General features: G+C 53.5%; 1 protein-coding gene across 1 annotated transcript; it reads right to left on the bottom strand.

Annotated features, from left to right (window-relative positions):
- Positions 1 to 1354: 1354 nt before the first annotated feature.
- CD5L (CD5 molecule like) lies at positions 1355 to 13423 on the bottom strand. The gene is made up of 6 exons (XM_049634741.1): positions 13175 to 13423; positions 10819 to 10845; positions 7957 to 8277; positions 6288 to 6596; positions 4998 to 5318; positions 1355 to 4176 (listed from the first exon to the last, which is right to left on the bottom strand). Exons 1-6 carry the CDS (start codon positions 13200 to 13202, stop codon positions 4148 to 4150), a joined length of 1035 nt encoding a protein of 344 aa, XP_049490698.1. The 5' UTR covers positions 13203 to 13423; the 3' UTR covers positions 1355 to 4147.
- Positions 13424 to 18358: the final 4935 nt, after the last annotated feature.

Here is an 18358-nt window from a genome sequence, read left to right as displayed (position 1 = left end):
TTCCCCTCTGTTTCCTACATTTCAGTGCATCTCTGTGGAAGGGCTTCTGGTGCTCTGATCCTCCCACTGCTCCTGGGACAACTTACTACAAACCCAGCCACCTGAAGAAACCAATGTTCCTTCAGTGACAGCTCCCATCTCCCAGGAAGGGGTGATCCTTCCAGCTCCAGACCGATGCCCACTCATGGTACCAATGGACTGTGGCCAGGAGGACAGGGTGGTGTTGTTTGAAAATGCTCCTTAGTATTTACCCAAAGGAGCTGAAACCGTGTCCACAGTAAAGTCTGTGCGTGGATGTTTATATAAGCAGCTCTGTTCATGGGTTTTCAGACTTGGAAGCAACCAAGATATCCTTCCGTAGGTTAAACTGTGTGCATCCAGCCTGCGGAATATTGCTCAGCGCTAAGAAGAAATGAGCGACCAAGCTGTGAAAACACATGGAGGACATTTACGCGCGTATCACTTCGTGAAAGAAGCCAGTCTGAGAAGGCTCCGTGGGGTGTGATTCCAATTCTATGACTTCCTGGAAAACGCAGAACAATGGAGGCAGTGAAAGGATCAGTGGTCGCCAGAGGCTGAGGGGTGACTAGGCAAGCACAGAGGACTCCAGAGGGTTTGTAGGGGGATAAACTTCCTCTGCGTGACGTCATAACGGTGGATACGTGTGTATAAATTTGCCCGAACCCTAGAACAGCACCAAGAGTGAGCCCCGGTGTAACCTATGGAATTGGGGGATAATGATGTGTCACGATGTGTCACAGCAGTTTGGTGGTAACTAACACACTCGCTGAAGAGGGATGTTTGTAACGGGGGAGGCCGTGCATGTGTGGGGGCAGCGGGTGTATGGGAACCCTCCGTATCTTCCTCTCAATCCCGCTGGGAACCTAAAACTGTTCTTGAAAAAATAATAAAGTCCTAGGGGCGCCTGGGTGGCTCAGTTGGTTAAACATCCGACTTCAGCTCAGGTCACGATCTCACGGCTCTCGGGTTCCAGCCTCGCGTCGGGCTCTGTGCTGATAGCTCGGAGCCTGGAGCCTGCTTCGGATGCTGTGCCTCCCTCTCTCTCGGCCCGATTAATGATGAATATTAATTAATAGTTGCTAATAATAATATTAATAATATTAATATTAAAATATTAATAATGATAACAAGTATTTTATGAATAATTAAAAAGTCCCAAAACACACATACAACGACGGCTGCAATGGACAGGCTGGGTATAGTTTACAAACAAAAAGGCTCAGGAGACTGTCAAAAATAAAAGATTACTAATTTATACTAACTATGAAATTACCAGTGGGCCAGGTCGCGCGTCTCCTGATTACCGCCAAGTTCTAGAGGCTTCCGAGGAAGCCGAAGTCACGTCAGAGAGTGTGTTGGTGAGCCCGGAAGCAATGCAGTTGATTTTGTAAAAACTGTTTATGTCCGTGGGAGCCGGAATCAGCTGAGGGCCGTAAATGAGACACCCAAAGGTGTTCCCGGCTTAACACAAGCCATATTTGTTTCTTATCAGCAGAGACCCGATGAGGTGCATATGCCCCCGGGCCACTTGGGTGTCCGGGCCCCTCCACGCTCTGGCTCTGCCCTCCCCACGTCGTCAGGGTCTCCAACCGCCAACCGGCAGACAGAGAGAGACGGCCCCGGGGGAAGCGAGCTGTGTCAACTGCCCAGGTGGGAAGGCGTCCCGTCCGTTCTGAGAACCGGCCACGTGCTGCATTGCGACGGAAGGGACAGCTGGGAGCCCCGGTTGCTTGGAGAAGCCGGGACCAAGAGGTGGCAGGTCCCAGCGGGGACTGACTGCAGCCGATTTGTAGCTGCTGCCTGAGGGTGATTTCAGGGCGTGGCCCCCTGCTACTGGGGACTCTGCCCCGGCTGGCTGCGCAGGCTGGGTGTAGGTGTGGGTGCCGTGATCGGGACCCTCTGTCGAGGGTGGGACAGGCAGGGCCACAAGAGTGGTCCTTGGGGAATGAGGCGTATGGCAGCTTGCAAGCCCTAAGTCACCTTCCCAGGGGACGATAGTCCACTGAAGGCACAGTGGCGGGAGAGTGGCCCGCCTGCCCGAGTGCCCAGAGGGTTGCCCACAGTGTCTCCTACTAAGACAGATCTGGGAGCCCTGTTTGCTGGCGAGGCCCCGGACCCTGTCAGGCTGCAAGGGGGTGCTGGTTGTCACAGACTTGTAACTGCTGCCTCAGGGTGATTTTCAGGGCCCGGGACCCCTCTATGTGGGAGACTGTGCAGGTGGTACGGTCAGTCCCCAGCCCCACAGGCCCGGAGGGCCCCATCTGCCCCAGGCCAGATGAGGGGGTGCACACGGGCATGTGTGGGCCAGGAAGTGCCCTGGCAAGGGCCTGACAAGGGTGAGGAGGGGTCGGGTCTCAAGAGGGTCTCTTGGAGGAAAAGGTGTGAGCCAGCTCACAACCCCTGACCTGCGCAGGCACTATTCCCCCCGAAGGCAGAGCTCGAGGGGAGCAGACCGCTTTGCCAGGGCTGGGCTGGGGGCGCTGGCCGCTGTGTCCTCTGATAAGAGGCACCTGGGAGAGACTAGCCGCGTGTCCCGGAGGACACAGCAGAGTCTGAGCGCGGGCAGTCACTGTCACACGTGAATCTCCTCGGGCCCTGGCTCGCTATGTCATCCGTGCCCGCTGTGGACATCGAGGTGGCCTCCTCCCCGACGTTTCCAACAGGCCAGCGTCACCTCCGTATTCTCTCCTTCGGTGACACCACTTAGGCTCCTGCCAGCTCTTGCTTCTGGGTGGGATCCACCCCGTCTCTTCCAAGTGCTGTTACTTTGATCTGATGGGTTCTCAGGGGACTTGGCCGGCATGGAAACAAACGAAATTCTAATGCAGAAATTAAGGGAGATTCAGAGTTCCTGTTGTGAAATTCCAACCCTTTCTGCTCTACGTTGGATACAACAGCTTTTCGGTGCAGGCAGCTCTAGGTTTCCAGCTCCTATGGGGTGACGGGAACAGGGTACTGGTCTGTGGGGGAAATCAGGAAGACCTCATCTGATAAAGGGAGCTGAGCAAATGCAGGCAAGTCTCTTTGAGTCACAGGGTTGGTCCCCAAATGTGTGATAAGGCCTTTTCTTCTCTGCTCTGGAACCAGGTTGTTCCCTGTCCCCACCCTAGGGAAGAGGCAGGAGGGTAGGGCTCTAGAAGGCACGGGGTCCTAAGTGCTGGCGGGGTCTCTGCTGCCCCAAAGGCCGTCGCTGACGCACCTGCTTCCCCGGGGCGGAAAAAAAAGCACCTCGCACAGGAGCCAACGGTTGAGACGTTTAGACCGTGAGATCGACTTTATTAGGCGGCGTAAATGCAGGCACATTACAGGTGCTCAGAGTCTAAGGCTCGAGTTTTAGAATCAAGTCTCGATTCTCTCCTTACCAGCCTCGCGCGTCGCCTCAGACTTGCAGGTGCCAGCGTGTGAGAGGCTAAAATGAGAGGCACCATCTGACTGGCGTGAGGCACGGCCCCGGGCCTCTCCCTCCTTCTGGTCACAGCCGCACAGCCAGCGCGTCTCCTGGGACCCGTTAGGACACGTGTGTGCGCGCAGCGGCTCGATCGGCCGCAACCTCGCTGGCTGGTCACCAGAGCCGTTTTCTTCTGGGCGTTCAGGGGGTGCAACATGGTTTCCAGGTGCCACGAAAGGGTCTAGAATTCCAGGACGCTGCTCTGCTGCTGAAAGGACGTGTTGCCACCAAGCAGCAGGAGGGCGGCGAGGTGCAATGCATCGTCATGGTCGTCCGAAGTGTGAGAAAAAGAGTTTAAAAGGTTCTAAGCTTTCCCCCCAAGTTCCACGTAACTGTCCTGCTCCCTTCACGTTCTTTGCAGGCACAGAGATGGGGCGGGGCAACAGCCCGTGCTGCAAAGAGCGCCGGGCTGGGCGAGGGGAGGCAGGACAGGCCCCAGCCGGGGCAGGGGGGCCGCTGTGCGGGCAAGGGGACGAGGGCCCATCTCCCCCGGCGGAGGGCCTGCAACACCCGGTAACTCCGGGCGACCACGGGAGCGCTTGGCTCTGGAGCAAGGCGTAGGCAGAGTTCAGACTCTTCCTGGGGGCAGAGCGGGGCTGTGGGTACAGCATGCGGCTGGGGGGCTCAGGCCGGGACGATCAAGGCCCAGGAGAAGTAAGGGCGCTTGGGGCCTGTGGGTCAAGCATCAAGTAGGCCAGGCTGCTGTTCTGCAGAAAGAAGAAGCATGTACAGTGAGAAGGGGGCACGTCCAGAAGGAAGGCTTCATGCAAGCTCTAAGAGGCTCAGAGAGAAGACTGGGTCCCCGGAGAGGAAAGAGAGGTCACCGCCTTGCTCGGCCCCATCGGCCCTTACCCGGCCCCACGGCGGTGTTTCACCCGAGCAGGCCTGCATATCTACCCTGCTCACAAAGCGGAGCTTTGGACCCCAGGGGCCGCGCCTGCATTTTTCTGGCTTCCTCCTTCCCTCCCCCAAAGACGCCTGCAGCTCGGGGCTGGTCTGCCAGCTGTCTGAGAAGACTCTGTCTCCCGGGCATTGCCAGAGAGCCCCCTACCCCAGCCCCGTTCCCAAGGGTTCACCTCAAGTAAGGGAGTCACGGGGGTAGAAGGAGGTGGGACAGGCTCCCATAGTTTAAAGTCAGGGTGTGAGGGTTGGGGTCGTCTGGGACAATGACCCCTGAGTTCAGAGTCAGGACCCAGCACTTTCATTCTGCTCTATCATTTCCAAGCAATTTTTATGATTCTGGAAAGTTGCTTATCCTCTCTGACCCTCACTCTCTTCGTGTTTGATCTAAGGGTGTTGATCCAACCGTTTTTAAAACCTCTCTTGCTCTCATATCAATAGGTAGACGGTTTGGGATTTATCAATAATCAGTATCGTTATTGTTTCTATTTACTGTTGGAAGACCTCATTCGTGTCCCTGGAAGAAAGCGTCAAGTGGGGGAGCGGTGTGGCAGCCGGGGTCTCACCCCCAGAGGGAGCCCCCCTGTCCTTCCCTCCCGCCACGCTGGCCCATCCACCCAGGACTGACCTTCACAGACCACAGCCACGTCCTCTCTGTGGTTACAGTTGTGGTAGCCCCAGGACCTGTGTGGGCACTGCTCCAGGGACAGCTCCTTCCCCGAGCAGTTGACGTCGTCCAGCCAGATGCGGCCGACCCCGGGGCCGAACCTTCTCCGGACTTTGACAGGTGGAGACAGGGGCTCCCCGCAGCCCAGCTGCCTGCACACCACCCGGTCTGCTTTCTGTCCCCAGCCGTCGTCGCAGACAGAGCCCCACTCACCCTTATGCAGCACCTCCAGCCTCCCCTCACAGTGGCTGCGTCCTCCTACCAGCTTCAAGCCAAAGGGATCTGCAGGTGCAGGAGGAACAGGGGGGAGGGCGGGAGGCAGGGAGGATGATGGGTAAGCTCCTCTGAGCCGGCACTCAGATCCCATCAGCACCTGAGACTCTCCACCCGGCTCCCAAGCATACATCCCCTTCTCTGGACCTGACCTCGCGGCCCCGGTCCCTTTCCTTCACCAGGATTTCCCACCTCCCCATCTAGTTTATTAAAATGTGACGTTAGTAGGGGCGCCTGGGTGGCTCAGTCAGTTAAGCCTCCGACTTTGACCCAAATCATGGTCTCAAGGTTCGTGGGTTTGAGCCCCGCGTCAGGCTCACTGTGGTCAGCGCAGAGCCTGCTTCGGATCCTCTGTCCCCCACTTTCACTCTGTCTCTCTCTCAAAAATACACATTTTTTCAAAAACGTGAAAAAAATCGAACGTTACTAAATGACTTTCCACTAGTTTTTAAAAAATTGGAGAGCTCAACAATACCTGGAATGGTGTGCCTGTTCCTACTAAATAGAATTCAATATAATAATAGTTCATATGAATATAGTGTTTAAGATGGCTTAAAGCACCTCCGTATACAAGGGCACATATTATTGTCTCCATTCTAACTTTTTTAATGTTTTATTTATTTTTGAGAGAGAGACAGAGACAGAGACAGAGCATGAACAGGGGAGGAGCAGAGAGAGCGGGAGACGCAGAATTTGACCGCTCCAGGCCCCAAGCCGTCAGCACAGACCTGAACATGGGGCTCCAGTTCAAGAACCGTGAGATCGTAACCCGAGCCGAAGCTGGACGCTTAACCGGCTGAGCCACCCAGACTCTCCAATTGTCTCCATTTTAAAAACAAGAGAATTGATGGGCGGCACAGCTAAGTTACTTTGTTACCGTCATCTGATGGATGACGGGTTCTCCGAGAGCCTCGGTGAAAGTGAATCCGATTGACCTAAATTCACGACTGAACCTGCCTCTGGACTCATAGGCATTACCTTCACATTCGACCCACACGTCCTCATTGTGGGTACAGTTGTGTTCCCAAACTTCAGAAAGGCAATATTGAAGGCTCACTTCTTGTCCTGAGCATGACGCCTTTCTCTGCCAGATGGCCCCTTGGCCCTGGGTCGCTTTGTTGCAGCCTCTCCGGGTCAGGGTGGCCCGTCCACACCCCAGCTGCCGGCACACCACCTTGGCGACTGCAAAGCTCCAGCCTGCTTGGCACACAGAGCTCCACTCCCCTCGGAACTTCACCTCCACTCGGCCCTGGCAGCGCCCGGGGCCATCGGCCAGCCTCACTCTCTCTGTGGGGAAGCAAAGAGCAGGTGTCTGCTTACCCAACAACACGATCCTCCCAGAATAGAGCCCCACGGACACGTCCCTGTGCTCTTGGCGCTTAGCACGACTCATCTAGAGTGCTCAGCGTTGCCTCGTGGGTGCTTGTGGAAAGGATGGACAAGTGAGTCGATGGGGTGCATGTCATTTTTCAGTTCCAAGTGAGTTAATTATTTCTGTAACATTTTTAGTTTTTCAAGTTATTTTCACGTTCGTATTCTCATTTGTTCCTCCTAAGAGGCAAGTGGAGGCGTTGCATAGATTTTTACAAAATAAATGCAATAGTCACCTACACATTGTGTCCCAGACCAAAAGCTTTTGGGTTTGTTTTCAGTGTTTATCACCCAAGTATCGTGGGTTAGCGCTCCTGACCCTCCACCTCTCCAAGAAATAGGAACGAGATTCCAGCGTCAGGCAGCCTGAGTGGTTGTGTCCCTGGTTACGGTCTGCAGGGTGACAAAGACAGGACACAGAGCAACCTAACCCTAACCGCCACCAAACCACAGTCTAATGGGGGGGAAGTGCACACAGAGAGGGGACTGTTAGTGCACAGGAAGCAAGTGTGTGGAGAGGGCGAAGAAATACGGCAACTATACATACATACACCAGGCTTGTGTGGGTTTCCTAGGAACGGCTCTCGTCCACGCTCCAGATGGTGGACTCCTTGAGAGCTGGAAGAGCATGCGTCATACTTTGCTTTTTTTCTGATGTTTATTTATTTCTGAGACAGAGAGAGACAGAGCATGAGCGGGGGAGGGGCAGAGAGCGAGCGCGAGACACAGAATCCGAAGCAGGCTCCAGGCTCTGAGCCATCAGCACAGAGCCCGATGCAGGGCTAGATCCCACAAACCACGAGATCATGACCGGAGCTGAAGTTGGACGCTTAATCAATTGAGCCACCCAGGTGCCCCTGTACTTTTTTTTTTTTTTTTTTTTTTTTTAGCACCAAAACCCGGGAAGCATACGTCGTACTTCACCAGCTCTTTTCTTCCCCATACCTCCTGCCAAGATCCAGACACAGGTTATACTCTTGATCCAACATTTAGTGGTGGATGGATCTGTGCGTGCTCGTGTGTGTGTGTGTGTATGTGTGTGTGCGCACACGCACGTGCACAAAGGGGAGAAGCAGCCCTTCACGGAGGCTGAAACTACGGTGAATGCTGTACCTCAACCAAAGAGCCTGGGCAATACTAAGTGAGGGTAGTGTTCACCTGCAGGGCCCACCATCAGGAAGAGGTGAGACACGAAGGGTGAGGAGCCAGTTAGCCACGTGTCGAGTCCACAGTGGGCTCAGACAGGTGAACTGGCCTGAGGGGCTGTGGTACTCACGCTCGCACACGGCTCCCGCATCCTCAGCATGGGAGCATCTGATAGCATCTTCCTTCTTACACTGAGACAGGCTTTCTTCGATCCCATTGCATCTGAACAAGTGGGTGAAGACTTTTTGGTCCTTTGGTGTCACTGGTCCATATACAGTGCCACTCATGGTCTTCTTGGCCTCTCCACAGTCCAGCTCCCGGCACAGCACGGCCACAGCGTCCATGTTCCAGTAGTCATCACACACGGTGACCCACTCGTCATCCTGCTGCACCTCCACACGACCTTCACAGCGGTGGTCACCTCCCACTAGCCGCACTCTGGACAAAGACCCTGCAAAGGAACGGGAGCCTGGCTGGGCATCCGGAGGAGCCCGGAGAGGATGCAGGCATCTCAGGAAACTTCCATCACTGACAGAGGGTGTTTGGAAAGCTGGAGGATGGGAAAGGAGGGCTCAAAAGGGAAGGGGGGGGGGAGAGGAGCTTCAGGACCTCATCCCTAAGCTCTGATTCTGCTCCCTTTTAATTTACCCTGCCAAGAAACTCCACGGCAAGACACCCACAAACACATGCTCACGTGGCCAGACGGTGGAAGCCCCAGGTCAGAACACAAACGTAGAGGTGTTCCCTGTTGCATTCTTTCTTCTTGACCCTGTCCTTCCCCATGGCCACCAGATGAGGCAGGATGTTTAGATATAATTTGGGCTGAACAACCTGACTCTCTCTCTCTCCCAACATCAACGATCTCCCCTACCTTGCTGCTCCCTATGACATCTTCCCATGTCCGAGAACACAGCTCAGAAGAATGCAGAGAGAAGTAGGCAAAGGGCCAAGCCTTTGCACATCTGAACCTCGGTCATTAGTCCAGAGGGTTCCAGCAGCCGGGGTAGGAGGCAGCCTCCCCAGAGCCTCCAGATAATTTCTGAGGAATCCAGAACCTGTTTTTGCTTCCCGGCTACAACTCTGAGGGTGGAAAAGAATAACTGAAATCCTCTCCCTCTTCCAGCAAGACATAGACATAGAGTGATGGCTGTGGGGAGGACAGAAACGCGTTCATCAGGCAACACACTTTTATTGAGCACATACTATGTTCATGAACTCAAAGAACAGTGACCAACAAGACTGTCCACACTGTGTCCTCAAGGACATTATATTTAAGACATCTGAGGCAACCCCAGCGGGTCTCCTGCAGCCTCCGAGTGACAACGTGGCACAGAAAAGCTGAGTCAGTCTTGCTTCCACGGGATGGGGCGGTTGGTCTTAGAGAGGTCTGGGGCACCTGGCGGGACCGCACGTGCCTGCTGGTCTGTGACCAACCAGGATGCGAGCATTGTCGCCTATGACCACGTGGGACACGTGGGTGACTCAGGCACCTGCAGGAATGGAATATGACCTCGAAGGAGCAGATCTCCCACTGCCTCTGCGACACACAAATCCTCTAGAACCTGCATTCAACCCCAGAAGATGTGGCTGAGTGGGAAAGCTCTGAGCTGGCTGACTTCAAAGTTGACCTTTGGAAGTTGACCTTTGGTTTGCTCATTTGCTTTTGTGTCTCTCCTTTTCCTCCATGTGTCTTTTGAGGGAAGCAATGTGAGGCATGGAGGCTAGAGACAGAGATTTAAATGTAACTACAAAACAACTAAGCAAGGTTTTCATTTTTGCACACCTAAGTTTGCAGCCTACAAATAAAGATAACCCTAGAGGAGTCACCCAGAAACAGCATTTCATTGCAAGATTAGCGTTTAGACAGGCATTATTGTGTCCTCTGGGATGCTAGCTGCACACATTATCTGACTCTGAATTGTAAAATTCTGGCTCTAAGTGAGTTTTCCTTTCCACAGAAAGGAGGCGTAGAACACCTCCTAGGAAAGAAGAAATATGTAAGAAAGAAACAGCGTTAGTGTCCAAGAAACCCAACTGTGAAGAGATCTGAAAGCCAGGGAGAAGGGCTGGGGGACCATCGAGGCAGCTGCATCCCCGGCAGTGTCCTCGACCTACTGTGTTGGCTGATGGCTCCAGAGCAGAACCCTGGGGTGGAGGGGGAATGTCCTGGGCCATGGAAAGCTAGAGTGCAGTGGTCCCTGTGCCAGCAGCAAGAACAGCCCTGGAAGCCACAGGAAAAGGCCCGTGTAATCTGAGCGTCAGGCTGAGAACCCCAGGCAGCACTCCAGAAGGAATCGAACTGCACCCTGCAGATGTGGGACCCCTCTCTAGTAAAGAGGCTAGAGGCTAGTGGCTGCCCCTCTCTCGCGAAGCCTCTACCGTCAAGACAAAGAAGACGGATGGGGTAATATCTAAGGAGCTGATAGTCCACGACCAACCCCCTAGAGTCTAGAACATCAGTCTTCCCCTTGAGAGACCCATTCCCCTCGTATGTTGCCTCACTCGAGGGGCCGGTGGAGGCTGAAATCCAGTCCGCCTGCTGCCGGTCGAGCCACAGGCCGCATACAAGTTGACACATTTCTAGTTCAAAGGAGCCATGCAGGCTGACACAGGGTCCTGCCAGTGGTAGAGCCCAGCAGGGCAAGAGGAAGCTCCTCACCCAGATATGCCCGCGAGGAGGTGAGGTGCCTTCCGAGCCCCAAACAAGGCCATCTGCTGCTTGGAGGTGCCCAAGAGTCTTGGGCCACAGAGGCCAAGTGGGAGGGAATCCCCTTTCGGGAAATGCCACCCGAATCCCTCCCAGGTTCTGGAGGTGGGAAGCCATCCACATAAGACTGAGTGGGCGGACTGAGAAACTGGGAAGGAAATCTACCAGGGCTGTATCGAATAGAGCCTCTCTCCATGCCCCAGGAAGCTTCAAATTTTCCATCTCTGGAGCTTGGCGACCTCCCTCCCCCCCCCCCCGCCTCTCAAGGACCTCAAAAAGTCTTACCTAAAATGCCAGGTCCAGTGCAAATGGCTGGGGAGAGAAGAAGGAAGTTGAGTGAGATCATAAAGTCCATTTCCAAGGCTTTGTTCAAACAACACCACTGTCTCTAAATTTTTTGCTAGACTTTGTGGGGCAGCTAAAGTGTGGGTACAGAGCCTCCAGACTCAGTCCTGTGGGGACCTTCCCCTGCAAGGACACACGGACAGTGGCTGGGAACCACAAAGACCGGTCTGCCACAGCCCATCATGTTCCCCGAACACGCAACGTTGGATCTGCCCCAGGGGTGTTGTGCAGCCTCTGGGCTCCACAGGAAGAGGTGTCAGAGGTCCCTGGAATGGGCTCTGGTGCAGAAGGCAGCGACACCACCACGGCAGCTCAGAGCGGGGGAAATGGGAGGGATCGTCTACGTTCACTGGCGCTGCATTGGGACCACAGCCAGCGTACTGTTTCTGTAAAGGGCCAGTTCGCAAATAATCTGGGCTTTGTAGACACACGGTCTCTGTCACCACTACTCAACTTTGTCACTGTAGCGTGAGAGTTGCCATGTGTCCGAACGAGCACAAAGAGCATGGCCATGTTGCAACCAACCTTTGTTCATAGACTCTGAGATTCAGACTTCGGTGCACAAAATATCATTCTTCTTGGATTTTTTTTCCCACCGTTGAAAAATGTAAACACCATCCTTAGCTTGGAGGCTGTTTGCTGGCCTCCGGGGGCTCAACAGGTCAGAAAGCAGCTCTGTATTTGCTTCCCAATCCCCAGCCTTAAGCACCGGCACGTCTTAGGACATCATGGTTTCTTCCCGCAAGACCTCTGGGTGGCCGGGATCCTCCACGCATTGGGCTCCCTTCTAATGCTGCCAAGAGTCCTGAATCCTGTGTCCACCTGTGGTCCCCGAGTGGTCCCCGAGGCCCTAGGCATTCTGCAGTGCAGAACAGTTTTTCCCTCCCCACATCTTGTGGAATGTTTGTGAAGGAGCTAATATCTTTGGTCTAGAGCCTTTCAGGCAGATCCAAGAATTTCAGTGGCTTGTTCTGGACTATTTGTCAAGTAGTTTCTTAACAACCCTAAGCCCTTGGCCTTCAGGATTTGGCCGCTTGTCTGCAGCTGTCTAAAACTCCAGATCGTATCACACATAACCCCCCACATCTCCAGTAAAGAGCACGAAGCATGTGCACACAGACAGGAAACTGAGCGTGTCAACCCTGACATGCAGGTGTGAAAGTGACAGAGCCCAAGAGTGACTTGAAAACTCTGGGGCAGAGTAGACGACTGCGGGGGACCGGACCGGAGAGGCTTCACCAAGGAGGTGGGGCCAAAGGAAAGTCGGGAAGACAGGGTAGGATGCATGTGACGGGCCGGCCCGCTCTTGGGTGATACAGGGGACACACTGGAGTTTAGGAGAGTGGCCAGCATCCTGCACAGAGCACGTCGATGCCCGGTTGAGAGCCCAGTGCAGGCTCCAGTGATGCACCAGAACATCAAGACAAGACAAAGTGGGTAAGATTGGGATGCCTGGTGGCTCAGGCAGTTGGGCGTCCAACTCATGATTTCAGCTTAGGTCATGATCTCGCGGCTCATGAGTCTGAGCCCTGCATCTGAATAGAGGCTGCTTGGGATCCCCTCTCCCTCTCCCTCTCTCTCTCCATTTCTCCCTCTCTCTCTCCAAATGAATAAATAAAACTTAAAAATGGCTGTGATTAGTTAGGGAAGGGACCTAGTAGGCATTGTTGGATGCCCCAAGCTTCTTAATTCGTGAAAAGTCTCCCACAGGCCTCTAGAGAACATAATATTCTCCTCATTCCATAGATGAAAACAAGATTCCAGAGAGAGAGAGTAATTGAACAATTCAGACAGCCAAGAAATCAAAGGACGAGAATGAAACTCGGGTCCCTTTGACTCCAAAATCCCATTTACTGTAAATGAATCTGGATGATAAGAAACTGGGAAACCCCGCATGAACACTTTTTGGAGGAAACTGGACAGCGTGGCCTGTGGAAGGTGTTTGCCTGTGGTTCTACTTCCTTTTCTTCCCCCACCTGCTGCTACGCATGGTTCACTTGTCTTTTTCAAAAAAAAAGAGTGCCTTTGGGGAAATTTATGCAACAGGGGAAATGATAGACTATTATAAATTTGTCAGGGCAAATAGAAAGTAATAGGAAAAAAACTAAAACCTCTGGGGATCACAGTGGATTCTAAATTGGGTGTGGACTGAGTGGCTTTGGGTTTAGAACACTGTTGGACACAGAAGGGGCAGGAGAGCAGAAGTCACTCCTTGAGAGGGAGTGGGACCAGCTGGGCAGGGGGCTCTGGGGGGGGGGGGTCTGAAGCCTCAGCCAGCAGGGCCCGAGATACTCACCGAGGATTAGGGAGAAGAGTAGCGCCATGAGCCAGGAGACGGGAGAGGCTGAGCTGGAATCCGAGGGCGCAAGGAGGCCCCAGGGCAGCAACGGAGAGTTCTGGGCACAAGTGCACCTCAGGACAGAGGTCCTGTCTGCAGCAAGAGCATTATCAGGTGACCAGAAGCCAATGGGCTCAGGGGGCAGAGCTGGTGGAGCCGGGCTTGCTGAGCTCAGCGTATCCCCAGAGGAAGGGAGGTGGCCGGAACTGGCAGAAAGATAGCGAAAACAGAAGGAAACTACAAAACCCCCAAGCTGCCCTGACTTGGTTCTGCTCTAATCTCAGCTCCAACCACCTCTGCTTCAGACCCTTCACTGCGTAACCACGGCAATCAGCTCCCGCGAGGGCAGGCGGGGACCAAGAGTAGGGCCATTTCACCTGCTAAGATCAGGCAACCCTTGACCTCCGTGTGGGGTTCGTGGGGGTGACAGACCAACTTTGATTCCTTCGCCCCAGATGGAAGCACCAGGAGAATAGAGAAGGAGAGTAGAGTGAACCCAGACTTGCCCTTGGAGGCGCCATGATTCAGAGTCAAGGCATCTATCTCTGCAGCCGAGGCTCCTTTTCCTTCAAGCCAGCCATTCCGGTACAGAGCAGAGGGCTTAGTACACGGATCTGCTCTTCTCTACCTGTCCTGGTTTATGCCCATCTTCAGAAGCCGAGCAAAAAAGAGGTCATGAAATCAAGTCACTCCTAGGACCAGGATGTGATAGACAGCACTTGAGTAGCAAGATCCCTGGTCTCCCCAGCCTCCCGCCTTGCTATCGAGCACAGCCGCACATCCAGAGCTGTTCAACGCTGGACTACGGAGCGCTCAGCTGCGTAGGCCGGCGTCACTCCTGCCGCTGCTTCTCTGAAATGTCCACGTCACTCTGCACAAAGCTTGGCTCCTTTGGGCTTTGCTCTTTCATCCTGTCTTTCTTCGCTTGGTTATCACTGCATCCGGTAAAGAGCTCTGAGTAGCGAGAGAGCCGGATGAGTGTGACGGGCGCAGGAAAGGCACTGATGCGGGACACAGTCGTGCAGCTGCGACAGGGTCTGTGAACACCTGAGGGAGCAAAGTATACGGCACTTTGGGAGCACAGTGGAAGACATGGTCACTTGCACTTGGGGCTAATCAGGGACTTCACAGGGGTGATGACTCTTGGGCAGGAGGCGAGGGGCAAGGGGGCCGGAGAACCGGAGCGGGAAAGGCTTTGCTCTGCATGTGTGGACAGAACAGAATCACCTACCTGAGCGACACAGGCTGGTCTGGAAGGGCTGGGTCTCAGCCCGCGTGGCCGTCGGGTGCCAGGGATACTGGTGTTGAAAGGTACACGTGGTGGAGGGTCTATCACAAATGGGTCCGTAAATGCTAATTACTCACACCCTCACTCTCCAAATCTTGAAATGATGCAGTAGCAGACCCAGAAGGCAGAAAAGCCTCAAAGCATCAGCTTTCCTGTTGATGACCCTCCGTCAGGTTGTGACCGGGATCCCAGACCCTGTGCATCTACCTTCACCTTTGGGAGGCAGACCTGCCCTACAGAGTTTACGCTTGGAGAAGAAAAGACCTGCTGTGGCCCAGGAGCCCACCAACCAGCAAGGAGCTCAGGCTTCTGGGCTCAGAGATATTTCTCCCCCATCATGTGGGACATCGGGTGAAAGAGAAGGGAGGAAAAATAAAGACGAAAGCTTTCCTGCCAACATATTTTACTAGCAGAGTCAGGAACGTGAAGAAAGGAAAGGAAGGTTATCGCCCCAAGGATGCAAAGAGCCGCCCTGTGATGTGATGCATGTGGCACTCGTGTTTTGACTGCCGCGTCAGGCGCCACAGGAAGTGTGGCCCCAGGGAGGCTCCGGTCCAGGGGGAGCCGACGAGGGCTGTTGAGCAAGGGGAGGGCTACGAGAGGTAACTAATTATAGGGTCTATAAGGCTTTGCTCTTTGAATGTTGGTGGTGTAAGGTAATTCTCAGATTTCTGGAAGGGAAAAATGTGACAGAGGGTGAAAATATCGATAAGTGTCAGCACCTGTCGGTGGAGAGTGAAGGACAGCACGTCAGTCACAGTCACGGTGCCTTGGGTGTATCATGGGGGATACGTCACTTCTGGGGAACCAGGGAGGCTGGACTGGACAGGGGCCTCTGAGAAGTGGTCAGAGCTGAAACCATCACAAAGAGGAAGGAGACCCACATTAGGGCGAGCACTGTTTTCAGCATGTGGCTGGACACCCACATCTGTGAGAGGCAGCCTGTGCCCGGCCTCGAGGCCCTCTCTGCAGTCAGAGGGCGGGGGTGAGGGTGTGGGCCTAACAGATCCGGACTTGGAGGCTAATCGGGAAGGCATGCTGGGAGGTGACCATGCCGGGGTTTGGGCCGACAGAGCGACCCAAATGTCTTGCAAGATGCAGAGGAGGCCGGGAAATAGGCTGAGAAAAAGTGAGAACAGAAAGGAGCCGTGGCAAAAGGGATGTCTCTGAGGAAGGCCAGGGAAGGCCCGTGTTGGGAAGTTCACGGGATGGGAAGGCACTGGAGACTTGGAATGCGGCGTTTAGGGTCTTAGAGGAGAAGCAGACCTGGGCAACGATGAAACCCGAGCCACAGGATCGGGTGGCAGCGAAGGTGGGAGTTTCGGAGATTGAGGAAAGGTTAGCAGTAAGAGGCTCATCCGGATGGGGACGATGGGCTGGGGCGCAGGGGGTGGGGAGGCCCAAAGCTGTGTGGACATAGATCGTCGTCTGGAGGTCATCCATCCACGACACGCCTCAGAACACAGAAGATGCTCTCTGGGGACGCCATCAAAGGGCGAGCCTCCTGTTCTGCTGGTTTAGCATCAAGGCAAAAGCCCCTCTACAAGCAACGAGCGTGCCCATTACTAGCGGTCTCTGCGAGAGCAGGAAATCGCCTGCCTTGTTCCTCCTTGGCAGCCCAGAGCTTGACACACAATAAGTGATTGTTGACTCTGACCGAATGAATGATTACATTCCAGCGAACATCACGGAATCTTTAGAACCATCAGGAACCCCGTGCCCTTCCCATTATGTCCACGTTGCCTTGTATGGACATGGCTGGGGGAGAGAGGCCATGGGGTCTCCAGGAGGAAAAACCGGCAGGACATAAGTACTCTGTCCACACGGAGTTTGTGTGATCAAAGGAAGATCTGAAGAGCTAACGAGGCACCAAGTCTATGGGAATCCACCACCATGATGATGGATGCATTATTTTTCCAGGAGATTCATCCAACTCAGTCTTTGGAGGACAAGGCTTTCGTGTGCTCCCGTCTTACGTAGGTCTGGCTTCAGGACAGGTGAGACAGAGCCCACTGGTGAGGGTCACTGGGCTGTGCTTTCTGGGAAGAGAAGGTAAGGACTGGCATTCTGACATGGTTGTCAACATGGCTGGGGTTGTCTTGGGCTGATTTTCTAAAAGTAATTGATCTAGAAAACAGGATTGGGGTGGGTTCGGCTACTCTTCCCTGTAGACATCTGTAAACACCCGTAAACACCACCACTGACCCCTTCTGTTCCTCTCACGTGTTTATCTGCCTCCCTCCCAGCACAGTGTCCAGGATTGAGAAGGAATTCAGGACCAGGATGGAGGACTTGGGGTTGATGAAGGGTAAGCACAGGCCTCTGGCATTAAGAGTAAAACTGGTCCGTGAGCTTCCCAAAGAGGTAACAAGACCTACGTATGGAAACTGCAGGAAAATATATTTTTTCAACTCATCATGAAAAAAAATCTAAAGACAGAATGGATTGTTCCGGAGAACATGAACTATCCAAAACTGTAGGTGTCCAGTCACATGGCCTATTAATAGATATTCTATTCTATTCTATCATTCTATTAATGATAATAGATCATTATTTTTTTTAATTTTGTAATATTTTTTTATGTATTTTTGAGAGACAGAGACAGACAGAGCATGAGCAGGGGAGGGGCAGAGAGAGAGAGGAAGACACAGAATCCGAAGCAGGCTCCAGGCTCCCAGCTGTCAGCACAGAGCCCGACGTGGGGCTCGAACTCACGGACCGTGAGATCATGACTTGAGGTGAAGTTGGACGCTTAACCGACTGAACCACCCAGGCACTCCTATGGTTTGTTAATCATTATTAATGATTTTTTGGTCACTAAGTCTCAGACTTAGTGATATTCTCATCAGGGTCAGGAAAAAGATCTCGAAAGTTTCTTTAAAAACTAGCAGCAACCTGTCAGTCTGGGGGCCCGTGTGCATGCTGAGGGACAGGCAGGGCACCTGGGCTGTGGCCTCCCTCAGGAGGACAGTGAAGCTGTGAGCTGTGGTGGCCCTTCTTCTTCAGGCACCTGAAAAGAGAAATCCAAGAGAGAAGGACCAGGGGTGACAGTCAGAAGAGTGTGGTCACAGAGAGAAACCTTGTAAGCTGGGCTGTCCCATCTGTATCCTGCCTGACTGTCCCTGTCCAGGTCCAGAAACCTGGCCCTGGCTGTCCCGATGTCCCTGATGTGCTGTCCCGATGTCCCTGATGTGCTCTGCCCTAGAACTTGAGCCAATGCTCTTCTCGACTTGCCTGGAACCGTCCTCACAAGGAGGCTGCACAGTGTAGAGGCTGAAGCATGTGATTTGGAGGCAGGTGGACCTCAGTATCCTGTTAGCTCTTCAGATCTTCCTTTGACCACACAAACTCCATGTGGACAGAGTACTTATGTCCTGCCAGTTTTTCCTCCTGGAGACCCCATGGCCTCTCTCCCCCAGCCCATACAAGGCAACGTGGACATAATAGGCAAGACACGGTGTTCCTGATCATTCTAACTCAGTTAATAGCTACGTGACCTTGAGCAAGCCACTTTGGCCCTTTGCAAGTAGCTTCATTGGCTAGGATTTATATCTTTTTTGCTAGAATGATCAGTTTTCGTTTCTGCCTTTTATTGAACAAATATTTAGCTAATTTAATCTTGCTTAATCCGCTTTTGCGTTCCTCTTTTAAATGGGAAATAAAAAATGACAGCAAAGCAAGCAGCCGATGGGGTGACACCTCAGATAAGCACCGAGCAGGGAAGGCCGGTTCACTTCCTGGCACGAAGTAGCCTTAATTGGCTCTTTTCTGCCCCACAACTTGTTCCCTGAATATCTCCGATCCTAAACCTAGTTCCTATGAAAGACAGACATTCCCATGTTAAAAAGCCCCTT

Source organism: Panthera uncia, chromosome F1 (assembly GCF_023721935.1).
Source record: "Panthera uncia isolate 11264 chromosome F1, Puncia_PCG_1.0, whole genome shotgun sequence".
Taxonomy (NCBI): Eukaryota; Metazoa; Chordata; class Mammalia; order Carnivora; family Felidae; genus Panthera; species Panthera uncia.
This window is presented reverse-complemented; position numbering and strand designations above follow the sequence as displayed.

What these genes read in the sequence shown, in the direction of transcription:
- CD5L (XM_049634741.1), bottom strand. Translation starts at nt 13,202, where the DNA reads ATGGCGCTACTCTTCTCCCTAATCCTCG. An exon ending in ACTCTTCTCCCTAATCCTCG is followed by an intron (nt 10,846 to 13,174) that starts GTGAGTATCTCG and finishes TTCTCTCCCCAG; the next exon opens with CCATTTGCACTGGACCTGGC. An exon ending in TGCGGGAGCCGTGTGCGAGC is followed by an intron (nt 6,597 to 7,956) that starts GTGAGTACCACA and finishes GCTTCCCCACAG; the next exon opens with AGAGAGTGAGGCTGGCCGAT.